This window comes from Pleurodeles waltl, chromosome 9, assembly GCF_031143425.1.
Source record: "Pleurodeles waltl isolate 20211129_DDA chromosome 9, aPleWal1.hap1.20221129, whole genome shotgun sequence".
In the NCBI taxonomy this organism is placed as follows: Eukaryota; Metazoa; Chordata; class Amphibia; order Caudata; family Salamandridae; genus Pleurodeles; species Pleurodeles waltl.
This window is the reverse complement of record NC_090448.1, coordinates 499,246,908-499,273,868: the sequence shown is the minus strand read 5'-3', so window position 1 is coordinate 499,273,868 and position 26,961 is coordinate 499,246,908. Positions and strand designations below refer to the sequence as shown.

The 26,961-nt window shown below is 42.2% G+C and overlaps 1 protein-coding gene across 1 annotated transcript in view; it reads right to left on the bottom strand.

Annotated features, from left to right (window-relative positions):
• The window catches only part of LOC138259541 (coiled-coil domain-containing protein 170-like), a 439,156-nt gene that overhangs the window by 398,285 nt on the left and 13,910 nt on the right, over positions 1-26,961 (bottom strand). The window contains exon 2 of the mRNA XM_069207352.1: positions 10,042-10,112. Within this exon, the coding sequence (XP_069063453.1) occupies positions 10,042-10,112 (71 nt within the window). The remainder of the gene's footprint in view (positions 1-10,041; positions 10,113-26,961) is intronic.

Sequence of the window (26,961 nt, the reverse complement as noted above, 5' to 3'; positions counted from 1 at the left end):
TAAACGAAAAAGTAAATCCACCTCAGCTAGTTCCTGGAAGGTTTCGGGGTGATCCATTAAGTGGAGGACAAGAAAAAGGGGGTCTCCAAAGACATTTTCCCAATGCAATTTTCCATAGGAAAATTAGACACAGCTGCAGCCAAAACTGCCACACAGAATTACACCAAAATTGGCAGAAAGCAAAATCTTGGTGCAGAAAGAGTGTTTTTCGTGATGTGGTGCAAATCTGTTAATTAATTTTGGAGAAATTATGGTTTATAAACGTTGTTTATTTGACACGTCGGAAGATCTGAGGAGCAAACAGATTTTAGGATAAGATCTGATCTGATTAGCTGCCACCACATCAACAAAGATGTGCAGCCCTTTTAGAACTTGGGGACTCAGTCCACTGTCCTTTAGAAAAAGTTAGGCTAACATGTTAACCTTTTTTCTCAGCGCTGAGGATTCATGGAGGATCCACAGATCCATGGTGTAGAGGGAAAATAACAACCTCCAGACCTTTTTTTTTATTTTGAACCCCCCTGGAGTAGACCAGGGCCTGGGGTAGTCATTTTTATATTTTTGTGGCGAGGGGGTGTATGGCCCCCTCCTTGAGCCTTATATAGGCCCCAGAGACCCCATTCCCCAGGGCTGAGTGTGCGTCCTGCACTGGACCCACGGGGGAAACGATAGCACTCCACCCGGGGGCCTCCCACCCACACCCCTCCGTCAGGGATGAAAGGGGAATCGCTTCCCCTTTTACCCCCAGCCCTCCCGCCCCCCCCGGTGACGTCTGATGACATCAGCGTGCAAATTGCGCCCTGACCTCACCAGAGGTCACCTCGGATCGATCCCAGAAGAGAAATGCTTTTGCATTTCTCTCCCAACCGGGAGGTGGGGCAGGAGAGACAAGAAAGGAAAGGAAAGACCTTTCCTTTTCCTTTTTTGTCTCTCACAGCATTTCTGCTGCCCGATCGCAATGCGATGGAGCAGCAGAAATGCCCACTAGACACCAGGGAAATTTTTTGGGGGGGATATTTCAATAAGGGGAGTGACCCCTTAGTCAAGGGTCACTCCCAGGGGGCCAAATTATTTTTAGGCCATTTCTGCCCCCCTGGGGGCCTAATTATATAAGGCCGATCTGCCCCCGGGGGACAGAAAACCACTAGACACCAGGGATACATTTTTTTGTTTATTTTTATTTTTTTATGTGTGCGGAGCGACCCCTTACGCAAGGGTCGCTCCCAGGGGGCCAAATTATTTTTAGGCCATATCTGCCCCCCCTGGGGGCAGATCAGCCTAATATAATTAGGCCGACAGGGCACCAGGGATTTTTTTTTTTTTATATACTAACGCATAAGGGGAGCAGCCCCTTTGGCAAGGGCCACTCCCCGGGGGGGCAAAATATTTTTAAGCCTCTGCTCCCCCCAGAGGCAGATCAGCCCAATATAATTAGGCGGATCTGCCCCCGGAGGGGGCAGAAACCTTTAGACACCAGGGATATATATATTTTTGTATTTACTTTATGTTTTTATGTATGGGGAGCAACCCTTAGACAAGGGTTGCTCCCCTGGGGGGCAAATTGTATTTAGGCCATTTCTGCCCCCCCCCTAAGGGCAGATCGGCCTATTTTTGTTAGGCCAATCAAACCTCTACACACCATGGATTGGTGTGTGCGTATGTGTGTGTTTTGTTTGGGAGGGCAGCCCCATGGGCAAGGGTCGCTCCCCATGGGGGTACATTACTGTTGGTCATAACTGCCCCCCTTGGGGGCAGATTGGCCTATTTTTGGAAGGCCCATCTGCCCCCAAGGAGGGCAGAAAGCTCATCAGAGACCAGGGAAGATTTATTTTTTTAAATAAGAGGTTGGGGGTATGGCCATACCCTCACCCCAAATAAATGGGGTCAAAGTTGTTCTGCCCACCAGTGGGCAATTACCCCTGATCCACACCCCGGAGGGACAGAAAGTCTACTAGATGCGAGGGAATAAAAAAAATAAAAGAAAATAGTGGGGTGGTGGCTAACTGAAGGGGCTAACAATCTTTCAGCTCTCCCCCGCACACTAAAACATCTTATCCCATGGCAAGTAAGAAGACATTTGATTATTTTTGGTTTTTGTTTTACATTTGGGCCATGAGAGCTTGGTAACTCTAAAAATCGTCCCACTTGGAATGGTGAGGGCTGCACTTTTTTTTACTTTGGGATGCTGCCATGTAGAAAAATTCACAAGACCTAGACACATCTGAAAACTAAACATTTAGTTGATTGCAGGGTGGTGTGCTTCACATACACCCCGCACCATTTCCTTACCCACAATGCCCTGCAAACCTGCAACTTTGCTGGAAAGCACACATTTTTCCCACAGTTTTGTGATGGAACCTTCCGGAACCTGCAGGAATCCACAAAATTCCTACCACCCAGCATTGTCTCATCTATACCGATAAAAATTCTGCTGCACTTGTCAGCCTAAAAATATTTTTTTTCAAACTGCCCGTTTGGGCCCACTTTGGTTCCCCCTCTATTTTAACATGTTTTTGGCTCTTCCCTGTCACAAGCACTTGGCCCACCTACACAAGTGAAGTATCTTTTTTACCAGGAGACTGAGGGGAATGTTGGGTGGTAGGAAATTTGTCCCAGTGCGGTGATCCCACACAGAAATGTGGGAAAAATTTGATTATTTAGCTAAATTTGAGGTTTGCTGAGGATTCTGGGTAAGAAAACATTGGGGGATCCACACAAGTCACACCTCCATTGACTCCATTTGGTGTCTAGTTTTCAGAAATGTCTGGGTTTGGTAGGTTTCCCAAGATGGCTGCTGAGCCCAGGACCAAAAACACAGGTGCCCCCCGCAAAAACAGGTAGTTTTGTATTTGATAATTTTGATGTGTCCAGATAGTGTTTTGGGGAATGTCCTGTTGCAAGCACAAGGCCTACCCACACAAGTGAGGTACCATTTTTATCGGGAGACTTGGGAGAACAGTGGGGGGAAGGAAATTTGTGGGTCCTCTCAGATTCCAGAACTTTCTGTCACCGAAATGTGAGGAAAAAGTGTTTTTTTAGCCAAATTTTGAGATTTGCAAAGGATTCTAGGTAACAGAACCTGGTGAGAGACCCACATGTCACGCCATCTTGGATTCCCCTAGGTCTCTAGTTTTCAGAAATGAACAGGTTTGGTAGGTTTCCCTAGATGCCGGCTGAGCTAGAGGCCAAAATCCACAGGTAGGCACTTTGCAAAAAACACCTCTGTTTTCTTTGGAAAAATGTGATGTGTCCATGTTGAGTTTTGGGGCATTTCCTGCTGTGGGTACTAGGCCTACCCACACAAGTGAGGTATCATTTTTATCGAGAGACTTGGGGAAACGCTGGGTGGAAGGAAATTTGCTGCTCCTCTCAGATTCCAGAACTTTCTGTCACCGAAAAGTGAGGAAAAAGTGGATTTTTAGGGAAATTTTGAGGTTTGCAAAGGATTCTGGGTAACAGAACCTGGTGAGCGCCCCATAAGTCACCCCATCTTGGATTCCCCTAGGTCTCTAGTTTTCAAAAATGCACAGGTTTGGTAGGTTTCCCTAGGAACCGGCTGAGCTAGAGGCCAAAATCCAGAGGTAGGCACTTTGCAAAAAACACCTCTGTTTTCTTTGGGAAAATGTGATGTGTCCATGTTGTGTTTTGGGGCATTTCCTGTCGCAGGCGCTACGCCTACCCACACAAGTGAGGTGCCATTTTTATCGTGAGACTTGGGGAATATAGAATAGCAAAACAAGTGTTACTGCCCCTCGTCTTTCTCTACATTTTTTCCTTCCAAATATAAGACAGGGTATAAAAAAGACATCTATTTGAGAAATGCCCTATAATTCACAGGCTAGTATGGGCACCCCAGAATTCAGAGATGTGCAAATGACCACTGCTCCTCAACACCTTATCTTCTGCCCATTTTGGAAATACAAAGGTTTTCTTGATACCTAGGGGCATATTTATACTCTGTTTGCGCCGAATGTGCGTCAAACATTTTGATGCACATTCAGCGCAAACCTTGCCCCATATTTACAATATGACGCCCAACCCAGCGGACGTCAAAAATCCTCAGTGTGTGTCATTTTTTGGATGCGGGAAACTGCCTTGCGTTAATGACATGCAAGGTAGGCGTTCCCGTCCACAAAATGACTTTAAGGCCTGTGTGCCTTGTTTATACACCAGCGCCATTTTGACACACAGGAGGGGGCGGGCCTTAAAAAACGCAGCACAGTCTGATGTGCGCCATTTTTTAACACCTGGGTGAGGGCAGGCGTTAAGGGACCTGTGGGCTAACTTCCATGGTCTCTGACCATGGAAGCAGTCCAGAGGTGCCCTTCCCTGCCCCCAGGGACACCCCCTGCCACCCTCGCCCACCCCTGGAGGACACCCATGGATGGGGGGACCCATCCCAGGTAGGTACAGGTAAGCTGGGATAAGTATCATTTTTTTATTTTTTTAAAGTGGCATAGGGGGACCTAATTTGGGCTCCCCTACATGCCACTGTGCCCAATGACCATGCCCAGGGGACAGAAGTCCCCTGGGCATGGCCATTCGGCAAGGGGGCATGACTCCTGTCTTTCCTAAAACAAGAGTGATTTCAATGGGGGCTGTGCGTCAAGCAATGGCGCAAGTCCAGTTTGAGCCATGAATTTTGACTCAAACCGGACTTGCACCATTTTTTGACGCACAACCCACATTTTCTCCTGCGCGGCTAACGTCAGTCCTTAAATAAGGCGCCCGCCTGGTGCCTAGGAATGGCGTTAGCCGGCGGTAAATTTGTTGACGCAAACCAGCACCAGCGCTGGTTTGCGTCAAAAAGTATAAATATGGGCCCTATTTTTCTCTCTTTATATTTCAGCAAATGAATTGTTGTATACCCGGTATAGAATAAAAACCCGCTGCAAGGTGCAGCTCATTTATTGGCTCTGGGTACCTAGGGTTCTTGATGAACCTACAAGCCCTATATATCCACGCAACCAGAAGAGTCCAGCAGACATAACGGTATATTGGTTTAAAAAATGTGACATTGCAGGAAAAAGTTACAGAGTGAAATGTAGAGAAAAATGGCTGTTTTTTCACCTCAATTTCAATTATTTTTTTTATTTCAGTTGTTATTTTCTGTAGAAAACCCTTGTAGGATCTACACAAATTACCCATTGCTGAATTCAGAATTTTGTCTACTTTTCAGAAATGCTTAGGTTTCTGGGATCCAGCATCGGTTTCACACCCATTTCTGTCACTGACTGGAAGGAGGCTGAAAGCACAACAAATCGTAAAAATGGGGTATGTCCAAGTAAAATGCCAAAATTGTGTTGAAAATTGGGGTTTCTGATTCAAGTCTGCCTGTTCCTGAAAGCTGGGAAGCTGGTGATTTTAGCACAGCAAACCCTTTGTTGATGTCATTTTCAGAGAAAAAACCACAAGCCTTCTTCTGCAGCCCTTTTTTCCAATTTGTTTGAAAAAAACAACATTTTCACTGTATTTTGGCTAATTTCTTGGTCTACTTGAGGGGAAACCACAAAGTCTGGGTACCTCTAGAATCCCTAGGATGTTGGAAAAAAAGGACAAAAATTTGTCATGGATAGCTTATGTGGACCAAAAGTTATGAGGGCCTAAGTGTGCCCTGCCCCAAATAGCCAAAAAAAGGCCTGTCACCTGAGGGGGAAAAGGCCTGGCAGCGAAGGGGTTAAAAATGCTTTATTCACAAAATGTTATGACAATCATTATTATTATACATTGCAATGTGTCAATTCATAAAATAGACATCTGATTATAGTTAGTGGTTACTTTTTGACAAAGCCAATAGGTCTGCACTGTATATTTTGATCTGCAACCCCCAGATAAATTCAATAGGACCCCCACTTTTTATATTTTAGTGTTTTGACCCTTTGACAAATCTAGTAGGTGTCTGCCTTATTTAAAATGACAGTTTATTACCCATAGGGGTTGGATGCCTGCCGGGTGCGGCCAAGCCTTTCACCCAACCGAGCATGATGTACGGCCTCTGGCCATGTGTGGTGTGTTTGGGTGTGCCGTGGTTTAACCAACATAGCATAACTTAACCTCGCTAACATAAAAAGATGCAGTGCTAGAAGTTGAAAAGGCAATAAAACTTCTTCTAAAGCATAAAGAAGCAGTCTCAAGGCAGCCAGGCAGAAGGTTTTTAATAAAATGGAATCTTTTAACAAATGCCCTGGAAGTTAAGCATTTAAAAAGTGCAAGGCGAACCTCAAACACCTGATTCTGTTGGACTATCCTCGAGAAGGCGCATTACGAATGTGAACATGCTGATAGTTAAAAATGTCCCGTAAAAATGTTGATGTAATTCTGCCCACTCCACTGCATTGCAACATTCCCAGTTATGCCTTGTAACTTTACAATAATTATAGGCAATTTTACATCAACTAAAATCTGTAGGTAAACATGCTTGTGAAGATGAGGAGTACACATGCAGTAACCTTGTAACTGCAGGTTTTTAGCATTGTTACTTCTGAGATGCCAACTACGGTGTTAAAGCTTTGTGGAAATTGAATCACCCTTGAGAACCACTGCCAACCATGGGCCTGATTACAAATCTTATAAAGAGAATATATTGCACCCGATAAAATATGGTACCTCTGGTTCAAAATTTATCAAGTGCAATATTTCCTTCTATCATTAGTTTTTCACTAACAATATGGCATAACATGTAGATGTTAGTGCTTACCACACCAAACTACACACAGCCTAGAATTTATCTGCCAATTTTTCTCTCTAAAATTCAGGCAAGCTTTACTGGCTGGTTTTTAACTGATGTTGAAAATGTTACTGTACGAAGTAATTAGCAGGTGTGATAAACATTGCACCACTTATAACTACAATAGTAAAATTTTCTTGAGAATGGAATAAAGAGAGAAAGACACACAACATTTAGGGCCTCATTACGAGGCTGGCGGTTGTGAGACTGCCAGCCTTGCAGTGGCAGTCAGGACCACGGCTACTGCGGCGGTCTAACAACCACATTAATACCCTGGCGGTTAGACCACTAGGGTTCTGCCGTCTCTGCCTGAATAGGTGATCCCGACGGGTTGATGGTGGGTGAAGGTCGGCAGGGTAGCCCTGCATGCAGCACCACCCTTCTGATTATGACCTGGTTCTTGACCAGCCTTTTCATGGTGGTAGCACCACCACAAAAAGGCTTGTGGAGAACAGGTGCAGGGGGGCACGGGGGTCTCTGTACTGCCCATGCACTTGGTATGGGCAGTGCAGGGGTCCCCCTGACCAGCACCCTCGTAATGTTCACTGTGTTCGCTTTGCAGACAGTGAACATTGCGAGGGTACTGGTCCACCCTGCAGGCGACAGCATTCCTGCCGGCTCGATTACGAGACAGAAACAATGCTGCCACAACTTCCACTTTCACATTAGGCTGACTGGCAGAAACCGCAGCGTAGCCGTAAAGTCTTAATGGGTCCTGCAGGCAGGTAGCCAGTGTGGCAGCAACCTCCCCGTCGGAAGTTCAGCGGGTGGGTCTTGCCATCCTCCGAATTCCTAAGTAGGCCCTAGTCAGACACCATTAAACTACAGTTAAAAAGAAGTCCAAAAGCAGGCACGTATTAGTTAGATTTAGGAAGGTTGGTATAAGAATTTGCTGAAGGTGTAACACAAGAAGAAGGAAGCACAAAACCATAGTGTTGAGATCAGAGGCATAGGTTGCAGGAAACAGATCTTTCTTGTGCTGCTTGAAAATAAATGTACAAAGGGAAAACAGATAGGAATGTAAGAATATGCAACTTTCTGCCCAAATAAGAAAAAATATGTTGAAAATTCCCTGTTTCTCTACCTTCTGTGTGCTGCTCCCTCATAGCTTACTCTTTTATTTTCCCTAGTCTGTTTTTTTTCATTTCTTAGCCTTCTTCTTCCACCAAACTCTTCCATTGTTCCCCTATCCCTTCTCCCCCTTTTCCCCATTTCATCCATCTTGGAGTTGGCCTCTCCTCCCACCTACTCTTACTCCGTTGTTCCCTCACTCATGCTGTTGCAGACTTCAGAGTAACATGCAGCTATTGCTTACTAACAGGATATTCTTTTCTCTCTGATGACCTTTTGTGCCATTTGCCCCTACTTTCACTCTGATGTTCTTTCCTGTATGTTATTGTTACATTTACAGCTCTATGATTGGACCCTGCAATCTTGGAACAATAAATTAAAAGTAAAAAAAAAAGAAATTGGCCACAATGACATAGCGCCTATATGCATATGTGGTGATGCATGCATACATGTTATTTGTTGCTGCAGCTTTTTTTTACTGGCATTGCTGTACCTTGTCAGCAAACAAGCAATATTTTTTGGTTTTGTTTATGTGGAACAGCATCAGCAAATAACATCGTTAAAGCCAAAAGGTTTGGTAATGGCATTGAAAGGTGAGACCTATTGCTTTGTGAGTGTTTGTTCAAGCTTGTACAAAGAGGGTTGCCTTGCTGCACTCCTCTTGCTCTGATGATACTGCTCCCAAGCAGCTGCCTTTTCTACCTCACCGCTTCTTCTCTCCTTTTCCTGAATGCAAGCAAGGAGGCAACGTGTTGTATGCAACAGGAAATTCCACCGCATGAAAGGTTCTGTGGTGTTAAAGGTTCATACCTTACATGAAAATCTACAAACACCATAGAATCATTTCAGAATTTCACAAGGAACATTACCTCCAATTTTAAAACACATGTAGAAGCTCTACTTATCCTAATTCACCTCATCAGTGGTAGTAAACATTATACAAATACAATATAAACTTTTTAGCTTTATAAATTCAGGACAGGTCAGAAACATGCAAATACGCAGAGATTATTTTCTAAACACAGGGCCTGATTATGAGGCTAGCATTCTTGAGACCACCAGTCTCACGGTGGTGGTCAGGACCGCCGCTGTTGATGTGGTCTGAGTGCCACATTATGACCCTGGCAGTCAGACCGCCAGGGTACCGCTGTATCCGCTGGGATCGATTATGGTGGCGGAGGTCGGAATCAGCCAGGGCGGTGCAGCATGCAGCGCAGCCCTGCTGATTACGACCTGATTCTCCACCAGCCTTTTCATGGCAGTATCACTGCCATGAAAAGGCTGGTGGAGAACAGGTGCAGGGGACCACAGGTGGGCCCCCTGCACTGCCCATGCTCTTGGCATGGCATGGCATGGCAGGGGTCCTCTTGTTCAGCACCCTTGTAATGCACACTGTCTGCTGTGCAGAGAGTGAACATTGAAAGAGTGGTGGTTCACCCTGCGGATGCAGCATTGCGCATACTCGATTACGCGCCAGTGACAATACTGCTGCCACTTTCCCACTGGGCCGATGGGGGGAAACCTTTGTTTCCACCTTTCAGCCCAGCGTGAAAGTCATAATGAGTCCGGCTGGGAGGTCTTCCCGTCCGCCAAACTCCTAATCAGGCCCTAAGACTCTCAAAAGCTTGTGCAGTGAGCTTGAATTAAAGTTAAGAAAGCCCACATGCCATTAGTTTCTCGTCACTAAATCTGTACTTAAACAAGGAAAATAGTTTATTTTCATTAAAGAGGATGTTAAATTACATGATTCACTGAATTTGGAGAAACATGTTGAAGAGACATAAAGTGCTAGTGAAATATGCCCTACTACATTTGCTAGCTGCAACACAAGCATGGGAGTACATTCCTAAAGAGGATTTGAGAAAATAGGTAATCTATTACCTCTCATAATTTAACAAAGTCCTTCACTTCTTTCTGGAGAAACCCAATGATGGGATTCCCAAGGCATTGAAGCCTTCCGATATGTAATTAAAGCAGAGACCACACCAAGTGGGTGTTTGTCTCTAGAACATTTCAGAAAATATATTTTAATGTGTGTAATTTACCACTACTCAAAAAATTATCACCTGGTAATTTTACCTGTGAGCTATACAGATGAAGGTGATGCTACCGGTAGGCATGGTCAGTATAACATGGAGCATGAATCCCATCCTCTCACTCGCTGTTTTCTTTGTTGAAGAGAACCAACTCATGTTTATTCTAACATACCAAAATACTGAATTAAAAAAGTAACTAAACAATACCTTGCAAGTTGGGTCGTATGGTCTTCATTCCCACCATAAGGATTTGTAAAATACGGTGGCTTTTCTTGATGCTAAAAATTGAAAACACAATTTATATTGATCAATGCATGTGGTAAAAGAGATACAAATGCTTCCTAAATATTCGCAGCAAAGGGTCTTCCAAAACAATTCACACTAGAATGACCCAGATATAGGAGGAAGCCCTCAAAACACTTTTTGAAAAGCACTCAAAATCCTCATTTACTTCTTGGCTATTTAGTAGCACCCTCACCACCCAGAGACCCACCTGGCACAGCTGAAGATGTTCTGCATGTATCAGCCTGTCCCACTGAAGGATTTCACAAATGTGATACAATCACTCTGACACTCAGAGCACTCAAGTGGTTATCAAAAATCACTTTCAAGACCCCAGCTATCTGCAGAGCCATTATTAGCAACATCCATCATGCCTTGTGACCCTTAGGCCCAACGATTAGGCTGTATTGGTCGAGTAGAATTAGTTTAAGTTGTTTTTCTTCAAACCTCAAACCAAAACATTTACCTCAGATGGTAAATTGACACCTCTTGGGTTGCGATCCATTTTACCTGAAGGCGAAGGAGGATCTAAATAAATAAAAAAATAAAACGATTCCTTGTGACCATGATAATGGCCTCTAGTGGAACATCCTCAAGATGAAGCAGTAGCATCACGTTAAATGAGGAAAACACAAGAAACCATGCCTTGTCATGCTACACACAAAAATAATGGAATGACATCCAAATTAAAATCCATCAGAGTACATCCCTAAACCACCTCCAAAAGGATTTGAACACTCATCTTTTGAAGTACCACTTCATCACATTTAAAGACCACCACCTCTATCAAGCCTGTGACGCTCACCACCAACTGTTTCATGCCCCTCTATGCCATGCACCTATATTTCCTTCACCCTCCTGGGCCTGCAAGTAGTGTTTTTTTTACCAAACCGACACTCCAAGGCCTTGTAATTTCTTTCATATACAACTTACCCCTTTCTGCTTAACTATATTATACATTCATCTCTTGTACAGCACTCCCTTCCTTTGAAGCTGGTTCATGCTCTGTATATTACACACATACACAATATTTATGTTTTGTCACTTTAGGGCTGGAATTTAGACCAGATTTTCCTAGGCACTAACACAAGCAGCAAGTGTGAGGATGAAGGGATCATAGTGCAGTGCATGTGAAGCATATAACAGATGAATAGAAATGAGCAGAGAATATGTAGTGCATGATAAAGCTAAGACAGGTATGTCAAATAAGAAGAGATGGTCCATAAACTGCTGATCCTTTTATCATCAAAAGACAGAACACACTGTATTTGAATCATGAAAACGTGACTGTCATGCTTGCCTCAGAGCATCAAAGTCAGGCCACCTGATTAGGTAGATTAATTCAGAGTGTCTTGTTACACTACCAGGCCCAGGTTAGGATGTGATCTGTGTGGGGTAACATAAACATACTATTAGGGGTATAGCTATTTACTTTCCTAATAAATACAAAAACACATATGTCTGAGGTCCTTATCGAATCATATTATGCCAAATGGGCCAGTTCCACAAATTAGGCTGTGCAATTGTAGACTTCCTATCCAACAAGTATTTGTGTTAGATCCAAAGGACTACCACTCCCCTAGTTACCGTTATTCAATTCTTGACCCTCTTGCTGACCCTTGTGCTGAAGGTGCAACTGGTACCAACTGAAATAGTAGATTTAGGCTAACAAGACACTGTACACGTTACACAAACCAGCTTGTTTAACAATGTTTACAAAATGCCAAGGGACACTGAGCAATTCGTATCATTCTGCTTGTAAGTGTCACCAATCAATCAACATCAGTCACTATCAAACAATAAGGAACAGGTGATCAGTTAACTGTGTAGTCTTATAGGAAATGGACCAAAAGGTTACAAACCTGGGCATTTCCGTATAGATCACTCGCATTACCAAGTTCATTGAACCATTACCATTCAGTAACGTTCCACAGAAGCTCAAACATGCTAGTATCATTCCCCTTTTTAAAAAGATTAAAGTACTTCCAGTGAAACTGTCCACTTACCTTATATTGAACCTAACCTGCACTAGTAAATGTTGGCAAATGAGGTCAACTAATAAAAGCTCTCCTTGCAACTGGAAACCAATTGTAAATGTAACCATTGCCAATCAAGCTTCCAACCTGACCACAGGACCAAATGTATTCTCTTAAACATTAGCTTCCAATATCTTCTAAACTATTTACAAAGCCATCACAACCAACACCCGTGCTTAACTGGCTGACAAGCCCACTTTCTGTTTTGGCTCTTTTCACATTGACAACCAGAACACCTTCAAAGTAGATGTAAATAAGTGCAAACAAATAAAGAAATTTGGTACATGAGAGTGGGCAGTTTCACAAGAGTGCAGGGCTCAGGAACCTGTTTGAGAGGTAAAAATGAGGGCAACCTCTTTAGGAAAAGACATTCGGAGGCTTTAGAGAAGGCAGAAATTGGGTCATTGGACAATAGTAGGCTGAGGCACATCAGTACGAGATGTTGTTCTTTAAGTACAGAAACTACCACGGTACACTTGAAACACTGAGGGTAGTAATCAGAGCTAAGAGAGTAACTGAAGAGAGAGGTTAAGTAAGACAGAACTCTAGACGAGAAATCAAAGGATTTGGCAATCCTTAGACCAATGGTGGCAGACAGTGCACAAGAGGGACTGGCAGATTTCAGTGTGGGGATTAACACAACAGGAGATGTGGGCTGTAGTGTATACAGGTGTGGGAGCTGATCTCCTTTTCACTTTAAAAAGCATTACAACTGGGGCTTATACTAACTTGAGTTTTGTTTGCTGTGTTCTCCATCCTGTACCAGCATCACCTAAATCACATGCTATTGTTGCTTTCTTGTTCCAAATAAAGAATTGCAAGACTCACACTAATAAACTGAAAACTTTTCCCTGAGATTTATTAGCTATGTACCAAGGAAGCTTCAACTGTCCCAGGCTATAAACATACAATGTATCCATTGAACTGCCAAACTGTGAGAAAGTTAGTGGATTCTGTGTAATGCTACCCTGAGAGAATCTCCTAATGAATTCTGTAGTAAAATGTTATATTGATTGTTCCCTATGTGAGAATATCCTGATAAATTAGTACCCATGTAGAATGTATGACTGTCTTTGTCTAAAGTCCCATAAAAGTAAGTAGATTTCTTTGGGAAAATATCTCCCTGTTCCCCGCTCTTAGAAGGTGAATCAATGTGGGCTTTCTCCTAGAACTGTACTGAGTTCTTTGTACTTATGATTTATATGCTTTGCTGCCAAATTTTCCTAATGGCGTTTATTTTGTAACATGACTATAATTCTTTATATAAGGGTTTGAAAATACAACCCTTGTATGTCATTCTTATTAGAATGTTTATCATCTGTTACTGAACTTAATAGAGTGACAGCTCAAGTCGGGAAGCACCAAAGTCCATGTCAGGACTACACAGTTCCAAATCCTAGGTGTTGGTGGGCCACATGCATGAGATTTAAGGGAAAGTGTTCAACGCTGACAGATCTAGTGGTAGAGGTGATGGTTCCGATTGAAGCTGACCCAAATTGATGAATTAATTGGCCATAGAGTGGGTTGCTGCACCTTCATGGTCCAGACGGTTTGCCCCAAGAGTTAAAATTTACCCAGTCCCAACTTGATCCTGTTTCCAGAGAGACAAGGTGACTGAAGAAGAGGAACAGTGTGTCAATAGAGGTTGCAGGTAAAACATAAAAAATTCAATAGTGGTTGAACAATGCATGGTGGGAGTTGCAGTAGGTACATTAGCGGTTTAATGCAATGAACTAAATTTGAAAGCAATTATTATGCGGCTTTTTTTGTTGGTCTTGATAGAGCAGTAGTTATTGTGTTTCTGATGATAATTTTGGACTTTTGAAAGAGGTACCTCAAGTTAGAATATTGAATTGTTGAACTAGCCTTCTAGGTGAAGTGTATTGTGAGGTGCTATCAGGTACACCAAATTAGAGACCTACGGCCTCATTATGAGATTAGACCATTGGGCCGTCAGCCCCTTGGGGAGGGGACTGCTGTAGAGCTGGCGGTCTCACCCCTGGCCAATTGCAATGTTTCCACTGGGCTGACAGGCTCAAACCTCCATATTAGGAGGTTTCTGCTGTTCAGCTCAGTGGAAACAGTGTGGCTGCAGTGCAGTGCTGACCACAACTCCCACCGTTACCACCCTGTCGGGATCTATGATACTGAAGGTGGCGATGGTATGACTGCCAGGGTAGTAATCTGTCGGTTAGACTGCCAGGAGTGAAGTGGTCCAAACACCACCGCCAGTTTGGTGGTCATGAGACTGCAAACTCGCAATGACCCCCTAAATATTTTCTTGCACAAGTGTATTAACGGAGCTCATTGTGGTTCATTCCTTAGTGCATCGGAAGTGCACGTGCCGAGGATAGTGAGCTTTGCAGGTCGAGCGCTCACTATTGTACGAAAGTAGGAAGTATTCTTGTTGTTGTAGAAACGTTTGTGCAGTTGAAGCAGGCATATGTTGAAAAGTTGCAGATCGGGTTTCAGGAGCTGTCAGGCGGCAACAGAGCATTCCATCTCTAAGGTGCCATGCAGTAGCTTGCTAGTAGAAGCTGTAGATGCGCTGTGAAAGGGTGACCTTTGACAGAGACACACTGGTATTGTTGGACAGACTGTGCGCTTGTGGCTACAGAAATGGTGGGAGACTGAGCCAAGGAAGGAGTGGGAAGTTGTTGGAATGGGGAATCCCTTGTCAAAGAAGGAGAAAGGTAAAAACATGGAGCAAACGTTTCTTTTGAAAGGCACTCCGGCTAGGGAAATACCAGCAAAGAAAGGGTTACACACATGCATGTGGATTTCCCAGTGGCACACATATACATCCAAAGATGGGGAACTCTGATTTCATTGAGTGGTACTTTTCACATCCCTTCAATAGAGCATCTGAGAAGAAGAATGTCTGATTTGAAACCACAGCCTAGGCCCATGCAATTTGAAGCCTTAAATATTTCGAAAAGATGACAAATGAAAAGCAAACATTGAAATTTGAACTCATAATCTGCAGTAGGGGTGACTCTTAGAGAAGCACGCAGGACAAGGAAAGGCACAGGAAATGGAGAGAGGAAGTTATAGAGACTGACTGAGCTTATCTCCTGCTAGAAAACCAAGAGAGGGATAGGGAAAAGGAGGAGGAATCCTGAAACTGCATCCAACCCTTATTTTGCTCATATTGCTTGGCCTTGTTTGTGTGCTTCTTTCCTTTAAATGTTGCAAAGGAATTTCCTCATGAAATGGTATGGATTTTGGGTACAAGAAGATGTCAGCAGCAGGAGGAAGAAAGAGACTTGATGTAAAGGTTGAAGAAATGCAAAGTGACCTTTACGACACCATGAAGGACTTCGGCAAATCGAACAAAAAGAGCCTGAAATTAATTAATGAGGTTTAGTAAAAATGAATTGAAGTGATTATTTGAAACCACCAGGGGGTGAGGTTATGGAGCTGATCTCCTTTTCACTTTAAAGAGCATTACAAATGGGGCTTAACTGGATTGGTGTTTACAATGGCCTCTAGCTTGTAACGAAGTCACCTAAATTACATGTTATGGTTTTCATTCTCTCGTTCCAAATAAAGAATGAGAAGACTCACACTAATAAACTGACAACTGTTCCGAGAGACCTTTTTGCTATTACCAAGGCTGCTTCAACTCTCCCAGGCTATGAACATACAATGTATGAACTGCCAAACTAACTCAGAGAATGTTTGCAAATTATGTATAATACTACCCTGAGAGAATCTCCAAATGTATTCTGTAGTGAAATGGTTCATATTGTGGGTCCCATTTTGATGTATATCCTGAGAAATGTGCACCAATGTAGGATGTATGACTGTTTTTTTTTAAAGTCCTATTAAAGGATGTAGATTTCTAAGGGAAAATATCTCCCCCTTGAGTGAAGGGAGTCTATGCTGGATTTCACCTAGCACTTATTTGTACTCTGCCGCCAAATTTTCCCAATAGCGTTTATTTTGTAACATGTCTATAATTCTTTATATAAAGCTTTGAACCTACAACATGTCTTTGTCATTCTTATTATCAACAGATTCCTTCAGTTAATAGAAGGATAAAAATATTTTAAAACATGTATATGGATTATAACACATAGGTTCATCGGGAGGTGACCTTACTAGAGCAATCAAATTATTAATTGTAGACACACTATATTTAAAATACAACGATTTAAAAAAAAAAAATCTTTGCTCATGCAAACCAGGTGCAAAGTTATGGTAAATCTGCCCCATAAACGTAACAAAATGATTGGGGTGTCATACTAATAAAACTGTATTACTATCCTTTTGAGCAACCTCAGAATAACTAAAGGACCTATGCCTATCAATTTACACGCATAACTTTGATGCCAGTTCATAGGTCAATGTGTTATATTGGAAGTATTGTTACTTATGAGCTAAAAGTAACAAAAGGATCTCTGCGAAAAAATCAATAATCCACTTGGGTATCAACATAAAATACTATTCTGTGTTCTGCATGTCACATGTGTTTTGCAACAGAAACATTTACCCTCTATGCTACTATATCATTAGTCAAGCCCATTAACCACTAGTTATTATGTCCTTGTAATACACTCTATAAAATGCCATGCAGACAAAATCTCTCAAGGGTGTTCTTATCTCAGTTCAGCCTGTCATGACCTTGGTACCCATTGTGATGGCATCAGTACCACCGCCATACAACCGGCACTGATGCCTACCACTTTGCTTCAGAACTCCATGGCCATCATCCGACTTTTCAACATGCTCTAAGCTACTTCACTAGTGGCTCCAAGTTGAAAACTGTAGGTGGTAGCTAAGTTTGAGAATAAATATCAGCTACTAAAGAAACTGGTTCAGCCACTAAGACATCCATTCTATTACACACAGCAAATGAGGAAGTTCACAAACTCTTCTTAACTTCCTGCCACAGGACAAGTAGATACAACAACATTGACTTGGGTACTGTAGACAATTAGTTTGGCTCTCCAGGCCCTGCTATAAATAATTCATTTGGCAACAAACAAAAAATAACCCCGAAAGAACCCATTGACACCTTTAATGTCCAACTACATAGAAAGCCCCACACATAGGAATTCAGTGATCCTGAGCAGGAGATTTGTGTTGTGTGTCTCCATGGAGCAATAAAGATTGATTTTTAGAAACCACATATGATGCTGCTGGCTGTGCTCAGATGCATTGCACATGACGGCCTCACTGGCAACTTGTCCAATGAAGACAAAACCAGTTGAGTCAGTGAGTTAAGTAAATAATGGCCTGAACAAACTGGTAGTCAGTATAACGCCCACGACCTGCAGCTCCTTCCCCTATAATTTATCCTGTCTAAAAAAAGGAAGCCATGCTCTGTCTACAGCGTAGCCAACCATTTTGTCAAAGTCTGCTGCTCATCTGCAACTCATTGGTCCACAAACCCTCATAACTTGCTCTTCATATGAAAGGCAGTCTGAAAAATACAATGTGGCCCCAATTATGTCCCTGATAAATAGCCAGGAATTGATAACAAGGAAGATAATGAAAACCGTGTCCACATGACATAACCTTTCAATAAAATGGGAAAGAAATGAAAGTCTTACTCAAAATGCAAACAGAACATTCACAAAAAACAAATACCTACACTGATGATCACTGGCACCAAAATGTGCTTTATTGTCTGCAAATATTCCAAGTCACACAAATTGGTACCTAATATCAGCTCATATCATCTTCAGATGCTGGCACCTTCATCATATCCATCTCACAAGGGAAAAACTTTATCAAAGCAAAATTCTTGCTTTCTTTAACTAAAGAATGTATCCTCATTAGCTGCTGATGTCCTCTCACTCATAACATTTGCAATCCACAGTACACATCCAAGTCTGTAAACTACATAGCTTTCTGGATGAATTGTGGGACATATTTGAGGGCACTGAGTGCTACAAAGGCATGCTAATCAAGCTCCACATTAAACTGTCAATCCAGCCTGTGACACCACGGCATCAAAGAGTTACATTTAAAGTGAGGTGCCAAGTGGAGAAGAAATTTGGAAAACCTCAAGGCTTCTGGTATCAATTTCATGGGTGTAGCTGACAGTTGAACCCTGCAAAAAACAAACAAACGTGATGGCTGGATTGCTTGAAAATAGTCCCTTGAGTTTCACCCACAGTACCTCTCCAGACAGAGGCCTGCCTCATAGAAATCAGTACTGACCCTGATTTTTATGGGAACAGTACATCCTAAACTGCCCGGTGCTTCGCCCTACAGAAACACAAGCAACCCCACAAGGGTTTCAGCCTGGTCTGGCCTTGTAAGTGAGGTATATCTTAGATCCTGTGACACAGCAAACAAGGGACAGAGGGCTGGACATATCCATGGCTAACTTTTTTTGCAATCATTCCTCTCATACTTTATGTGTGTTAGTCCATAGCCCGCAAGCCAAACTGCCAGGAGCGGGGAGAAAATGGATTGATGTGCAAATTCCCAAATGACAAATAAAACTAGAAATGCATATCACCCAGATGGTGAATGATCTGGTTATAAAAATAAATGGGTCTAAATGATTCTCTAAGATTGAGTTAATTGTAGGCTATACCCAGTTGCTTCTAGATTAATCATCAATATCTATTACATCTTTCTGATCTCATGTGGGTCTCCAATAGTACACATTCTTTAACTTTTGCATTTCAAGGGCCACCAAAGACTTATAAAATTTTACTAAGGAGACATGGCCTAGCATGCCAGGTACCATCAACCCCAGTGATTCTATACTATTAAATTATGCTACCTTCCACCAGCTCCTGGCTTGATGCTGGCTGTCCCAACCAAGATCAGAGAAAATGGTCTGACTCATTGCAACAAACAATAATTCTGAAAACCTGAGATTGAGTTTTTTAGATACAGACTCACTACTTTTTGTGTTCCAACTGATCCAAAGATATTCTATGGTATCAAAACTGAGGCCCACCCCTAACAACTCCAAGGTCCTTATGGTGACCATTTCATCCATAACCTGATAACCTGATGCCCCCCAACAAAACCATTAAGAGACATGATCATGGCTGAGGTCCAAATAACATGGTCAGGGCTTCTGCATTCCAGAATACCAAGACTGCATTATCAGCACACATTACTATGCAATTTATGACCCCACCAACTAACACAACTGTCTATTGACACCAGAGTGTAACAAAAAAAAAATGTCACCAAGAATGTATCCCATTTTAAGAAATTTACTGAAAAATTGCTGCATGGCAAAAACCATGAAGTAAATGAACATAACAATGACTGCAGTTTACTGTCTTTTTCAGCACTTGAAATGAGTTAGAGATCATGTATGCACAGGTTATATGTGCATCTAATTTACCTGACTCATCAGTACTCCCTCCAAGACATGAGGAATATGAGATTCATATTGAATTAGGCCACATTCCCAACTGTCTCAGAATTACTGTGATTTTGTTGCAAAATTGTGCATCTTGCCAAAGAAATTAGAATCAGTAGTCCACCTGCAATAGTTAGTTTAAATGTATTTTCATTAAAGCTGTGTTTTAGGAGGAATGTTGTGTGTACATTACAGGGGAAAGGTGTGTCTCCTAATTAAGGGCCCTAACCCACCCCCTCAGCATTGTATTAATTTTAACTCCACCCATTTACCTGAAGCATCATCTTACCCATTATGTTTTCCCATGCCCTCCACTCTCAGAGAGCTGGAACCATATTATGCAAAGCGTCCCAGGGGCATAACAGGGGTGTGCATCTACCTCTTGTGCCCCTGATGCAGTTTGGTAGTATAGAAAGGAATGCAAACATATTATGGATTCAGGAGAAGCATAGAGACCATCAGGAGGTGCACTAACTGCGATGCTGCCCTATGAAAAGAGGAAAAATAGGTCCTTTCGACCTCCAAACATCTATCTACAGGTGTGTGCAGTTACTGACCACACGATCTGAAGGGGATCTGTTTCCCCCTTTGAAATGCTGAGCGGGTGCTGTCTGCGATGTGAAAGACTGAGCGGTTGATATGAAGAGCTTCTGTAATTTCACTAGCGCAATGCCCTCGGGGCAGCAGCAAATTTACAGTTGATTGATTATAATAAAACTCCCAGTCCCTATTCACATTCAATACATCTCATTAAAGGTGCACAGTGGTACAAACAGGGATATTGTGCCCAAAGTGTAATAAGGTCTGCTGGTAATTTATTGTTTCCGCTGCCAAGACTTCGGGGTCATTCTTTTCCAGTTCTTGCTCTCACTATTTGCCACTATCTCTTGCCCTTTCTTAAATCTATTGTAGATTTTGTTTCAATCAGAAAGGTCTTGAAAATCTAACATTTGTATCAATCCATGGATTAGGCTCTGGCTACAAACTGTTTTTTTATCTTCTCTTAACCCTGAGTGATCTCCTATTGACCATGACCTTAAACAATAACATAACACAGCAGTACCAGAGCTTAATTTCAGCTGGTGGTTGCCAGTGGGAGACACCAACCCTAATTTTTGGGGACTAGCACGGATTTTTCTGAATCACACATTTACCGACAGCAAGAGAGAAAAAACAAACACAGTAGAAAGACGGAAGAGGAGAAAGACTTACAAACAGCTATAAAGGCAGAAATAAGGAAACTGCAAGAGTGAAATGAGGGGGCAGAAAGTGCCTAGTAGTGGGTCAAAGTGAGATGAGGTGGATTCAAGAAAACACTGCCCAGGCATTAGGCAGACTGAAATTTCATTTAATGAGATGCAAGCTTTTCAGCAGTGCATTGGACACCAGCACTCATTCTTTTACAAATGAAGCACTGAGTATTACATTCATTTCTTCCACATTCCCGGAGGAATGGCACATGACTAGGAAATTGTTGCCTTCCCTTCTTCACTTTGGAGACAGAAGAGTAGAGGAACTCCATCAGATGCTAAAGAGAGGAGACTCCTCCAACAGGCCACACTCTCCTTACCCAGTTTATTTCATGCATGGGCTGGATTTGCTGGTGAACATGCATGTACATTTGTGGAATGTATTAAATGGTCTCAATCTAATCCTCACATGATGTGCTGTGTCATTTTGAGTGTTACAGCATCTCTCATAACAAAAAACACGCCAACCGAGGTCAGGGCCAAGCATGCTTACCTAGATGAAAAATGAGCAACAATGTGCCAGTTTATGCTGAGCCACCACAAAGCCTACAAATTACCAATTGCTCATTGAAGTTGGTGAAATTAATGTATTATCAAGGAAAAATCATGTATTAGTGTCCAATACCAAATTATGAAATAAATTATGTGTTAATGCCCAATATCGAAAGTGATGTAGCTAGCTAAGAAATAATTGATGGTGAAGAATGGATCCTACTCATTGGAATTTAAAATGGTCCAAAGCTATGTCACACACAAACATTTCTGTGTCTTTGTTGTGTTGGACAATGCTGGTCTGTTTTACCAGGCGCGATCTCGTTGTGGCTCTTCACTTCAGTTGCGGCAGAAGAGGCCAGGAAACGCTTCCTTTCCTGGGGCTTTAGGCCCTATGGTCTACAGAGTCTGCTGGCCCCACTGAAACACAGATAAAAGAAGTCAAGTGAAGTCAACTGAGTGATTTCTAGATCTGAATTGCAAGAGCCCATACAGAAGTGTCTTCCTCCTATGCTTTCCGTCCGCATCTGCCAATACGTTGCCTTCAAAATCCATAACACGAGGACAGCCACGGGCAAGACCTTTTTTAAAACACAACACTTCACAAAACTAAGTAAAGAGTACTTGAACAACAACAATTCTATAACACAGGCATACATGGTGATAAGAAGAAAGACTTATTACCAAATATAATTCACTACATCTTCTTTCCCTTTTCAAATAAACATAGCTTAAATTGTAAGCATTAATAAAGGGGGAAGAAATTCTACTTTGTTGGCACAGAAACATTGCGTGACAATCTGCTTACATTTCCATGTGATTGACTAACTTAATTTGTGTCAACTGAAGTACTTGCAGAAGATTGAAGCTGCCTGGTAGCATCAAGCTGAGAATATACCACATCAATGGCTTGCGTATTAGAATGTTAGTTGGAATGTATGTACACTGAGTCATTATTGGTTTGAGAAGGAGTGTTTGGGCAGGGATGAACCCTCACGGAATCATCATTTCTGTCAGCTTTTACATTAACATTGAAAAACAAATGAAATGTTCCTTGTAAAACATCTTCTTGCAGAATTTTGTTAGATAATATCCCATTTGCCTGGTCATGAGACAGTTTGACCACACACTTTGTACTCCACCTCCTCTTTTTATCCAACAATAAGGAACCTGTAGCAGTCCCCACAGTATAGACACACAGTAGAGGTAGGTTTGGATTATTAAGGTAAGTATTTATTTGTTAATTTCAAAGGAATGATGTATCGGATCCTCAAAACGGTTTAGAGTCTATTTCTTCTTTGAGTGGTGAGCTTCTTCTTCCTAATGGGTATCCCTCTTCTTCTTTCCTTTAGGTGTCGTTTTGGATCTTCCTCATGGGGTCCCGGGTACCATATAGGAAAAGAGGGAACAAATACCGCGGGTGAGTGGAATGAAGGCCTTTACATACGTCCCTTAATTATTTGAAATACTGAGGAATGGGTTAAGGAGGGGGGGGGGGGGTGCCAGTGAGGACTGTGAGCTATGTGCCTATTACTTTATATACTAAATGTGCTTGCTTTTGGTGCTTTTTACGTGCTCCTGTCTTTGTTGTGCCCTCTGATTACCTCCCTGTCCTCCCCTCGCCCTGCCTCCCTCCCTTCCCCAGCTTGTCTCCCTTTACAGTGCCCCTCGGTTTGTCCACAAGGACCGTACCTTCCCGAGCCACGACCCTCCGGGGCCGTGGCTGGCTCTGTGGAGGTCCTCTCGTTGGTCTCCTGTCCTGTTGTCGTCTGGTCTGGTCCCCTTGGATTCCTGTGCAGCTCTGTTCCTCCTGGCGTTGTCTCCGTAGGATTCTGACCACTGGGGCTGCCCTCCGTCCACGAGGTTGCCGTCAGGATGGTGTGGCTGCCCTTTCCGACAGCCGCCGCCGCCTTTCTCCTCTCCTTCCCGGGGTTCCTTTCTGCTCGCTTTCCACTCTCTGCTTCTCCCGCTGTCGCCGCCGCCGTCCTCCTCTCGCCCTGCTCCTCCTCTCTCTGGGAGATTTCCCGGCATTTGGCCTCCCGCCGGCCAATCCGAGGAGTCATCGTCATCGGAGGTTGCCGAGGCAACCTCCGAACGCCGGCCTCGCAGTGAAAGCGTTCCCATGGCAACATGGGAACGCGGAATCGACTCTTGTCCTGCAGGCGCCTCGGCGGAGATCGGGCCGACCCGGTCACAGAACACTTAGACAATTTGGTTGCCTTGCTAATTCTTTGATCCAATCAGGGCATTTAATGGACTTTGGGCTCCTTTTGCGTAAAAAGCAGAAAGGCGAAACCCCAGTAGTAGAGTGTGGAGGAATTAAATAAGACCAAATCTTCTTTCTCAAGAAGTGTTCTACTGGAGTGTTCACAGCAAGTGCTGTTTATATCCCCTCCATCATGAATCTGTTCATTCTTTCCACAAGTCCATTTGAAGAAGGCAACTTTGAGATGTTTGATATGATGACGTTCCAAGAAATTTTCATTTGAGTTGAAGTGAACTGAGAACCATTATCGTTTACCAATTCCCTAGGTGTGCCTTCAACGTTAGAAATCCTGTTTAAAAATGTTATAGCTGCAACAGTGTTATGTGTGATGGTAAATTATAAAAATATACCCATTTGGGGTAGTAATTTATTACCACCAATAGAAATCTTAGTTCTGGAGGCAAAAGATCAAAAGGCCCAGCGAAATCTAAGGCAATTTTGTTCCAAGCGTCACTTGAAATTTGGAACATTGTGCAAAGGTGTCTGTGAAGTCTTTCAATGTTTGTCAGAAGATAAAGATGTTTGACATTCACCAATCCATTGAGATATATTATTGTCCATTGATGGCCACCAAAAGTATTCTTTTAAAATTCTAGATGCTCCTCCATGTGCAGCCTCAATTAGATTATTGTGTAACGGCACAGGTAGGACACTATGGTCTGCACGCATTAAAACCCCTTTTACTATGGAAAGTCGTGTGGAAACTTGTGCAAATGTTTTAGAGGAGAGGATAGGAGTGTTCCTTTGGCCAATCTTCTTAATAAAATCCATTGCCATCTGCAGAACCTCATCTTTTTGAGTTGACTCCAACCAATCTTTATACTGTACGGTACTTTACAGTTTCCAAAACATCTTCTATGTTTGCAGCAACAGATTCTACTTCATCATGTTTGTCATCATGTATGACATTTTGTAAAGGCATTCTGGAAAGGCAGTCGGCATTGACATTTCATCCACCAGGTATATATCTGATGATAAAATTCCTGCAGTAGAGATAGTAACCTAACTAATATTGAAGAAGCCTTGCCTGTTCCATTACTGTTCAAAAGTGTAATAAAGGCTTATGATCTATGAAAATTTCAAATTGTGTAACCCACAAAAAGATTTTTAATTTCTCAACAGCCCAGGAACAGGCGAGCGCTTCTTTCTCAATCGTACTATAATGAAATTCTGCCTGTAAAAGACTTCTGGAAGCAAAACCAATTGCACATTCCTCCCCTAATATCCACCGACAAAGCGCAGCACCCAATCCTTGTTGACTAGCATCAACAGTGAGAAAACATTTTTGGCCTGAAACATAAGATGATAGTAGTAGAGCCTTTACAATCAGATGTTTAACACCATGAAAAGCTTCATTACAAGAGATGTCCCAATTAAATGGTATTCCTTTTTTAAGCAAGGACCGCAGGGGCTGAATCACTTGAGCACAACAGGGTACAAATCAAGAGTAGTACTTAGTCATGCCAAGGAAAGATCTCAGAGTATCTTTGGGGGTTATTCCAACTTTGGAGGAGGTGGTAATCCGTCCCAAATGTGACGGATTTACCACCAGCCGTATTACGAGTTCCATAGGATATAATGGACTCGTAATACGGCTGGTGGTATATCCGTCACTTTACCGTCACTTTTGGGACGGATTACCACTTCCTCCAAAGTTGGAATAACCCCCTTTATCTTTGATCTCCTCAGATGTGATGGAGTGGCCTAAGTTGTTTATAAAAAATTTGCACTTATGAAGTCCTAGAGTGATGACAACCTCCTTTAAGATATTAAAAAATTACGTAATGTTAATAAGTGTTCTGGGATTGCTTTGGAATATATTAGAAAATTATCTTGATAAGCTTGCACACAATTAATCCCTTTCAAAATGTGATCCATAAGTTTTGGAAAAACGCTGGCTGCAGAAGCCAAACCCAATGGTAACCTCAAAAACGTGTATGCTCCAAATGGAGTCACAAATGTTGTAAGTTGAGTAGACCCTGGAGCTAGCAGGATTTCATTGTAGACAGACTTCAAATCTAATCAGGTAAACATTTTGGCACCTCCAATATTTGCAAGAAGATCTTGAATTTTTCGGAGGGGTTGCAGTCAACAACAATATTCTTGTGGAGGGATCTAAAGTCAGCCCACAACCAAATGTATCCATTCTTCTTACGAACTACCAGAATGGGACTGACCCACTCAGAAGAGTCTGTGGTATTGATTACACCTTCAACAACTAATTTGTCTGATATTTGTTTTTAGATCATCTCTTACACTCAATGGGAATGGCTCTAACTTTGTGTGCAATAGGGACTGCATTTTGTTTCAGTTTTATCATATGTTCAAATGTGTCTATTTTTCCAGTTTTTTAAGCAAATACCTCTAGAAAATCTTCTAAATGTTTTTGCAAATCAATATCGTCACCTGCATCTGAAACAAAATCAACCTGTATATCATTTATTTCTTCTGGATTATCAGAACCAGGAACAAGTTTTAACCCCATTTTTGCCAGATTTTGAATGTTTTTGCCTTTTACAGCAACATATATTTTGGAGATATTTTGTCTATCCAAACATGATAACAACTCAATAAAGTAACCTAACATATCAATATCATTATCTCCATAGGCCTTGGGTGTAATGTCAGTTTTGAGCAATTGAAACTTATCAGACCATTGTGTGGAATAAAGTTGATATGAAATTAGAACAGGTGCCCAGAGTCTGCCATCATATCCATAGAGTAACACCCAGCAAATTTCAATTGACAAAAAGGACCCTTAACCTTGATATTTGCCTGGGGCAGATCAGCAGAATCAATCGTGAGAACCATCTTGTTAAACATGTTTTACAGAGAGTCATTATCATCATGAATTTGCACATTACTTACTTGAAGTACACTGTTTACCCTAAACACAGACTGAAAGTGGCCTAACTTGTGGCATTTGATATATTTCTTACCTAATGCTGGACACTGAGGGTTATTACTCAAATGAGAATGAGAACCACACCTGAAATATACTGCACTTAACTTTTTATACACAAGTTTGTTTGGTTTATTTTTAACTGCAAGAACATTAATAGAGTCAGAATCTTGAATTGAGTTAGTCACACAGTTATTAGTTGAATCATTAGAAATACATTTCGATGAAACCATAGTACGTTCAATACCTCTAGCCATATCATTTACTCCAGAAAGAGAAGGATCTCTGCAACTTAAGATCCTCTCTTGTAATTTTTTAGAGTAACAACTGTAAACAAATTGGTCTCTAATGTAGGTACCCAACATTGGACCAAATTACAATTTGCATCCTAGTTTCTGAGGGCTGATATGTATTCGTCCACCGTTTTATCTACTTCCTGTTTTCTTTTCATAAAACTGAAGCATTAAACAATTACATTGGGCTCTTCCAAAACGTTTTTATTTAGCTTTTCAATTGCTTCAGTGTATGCATTCCAGTTGTGTCCATCACCAAACGGT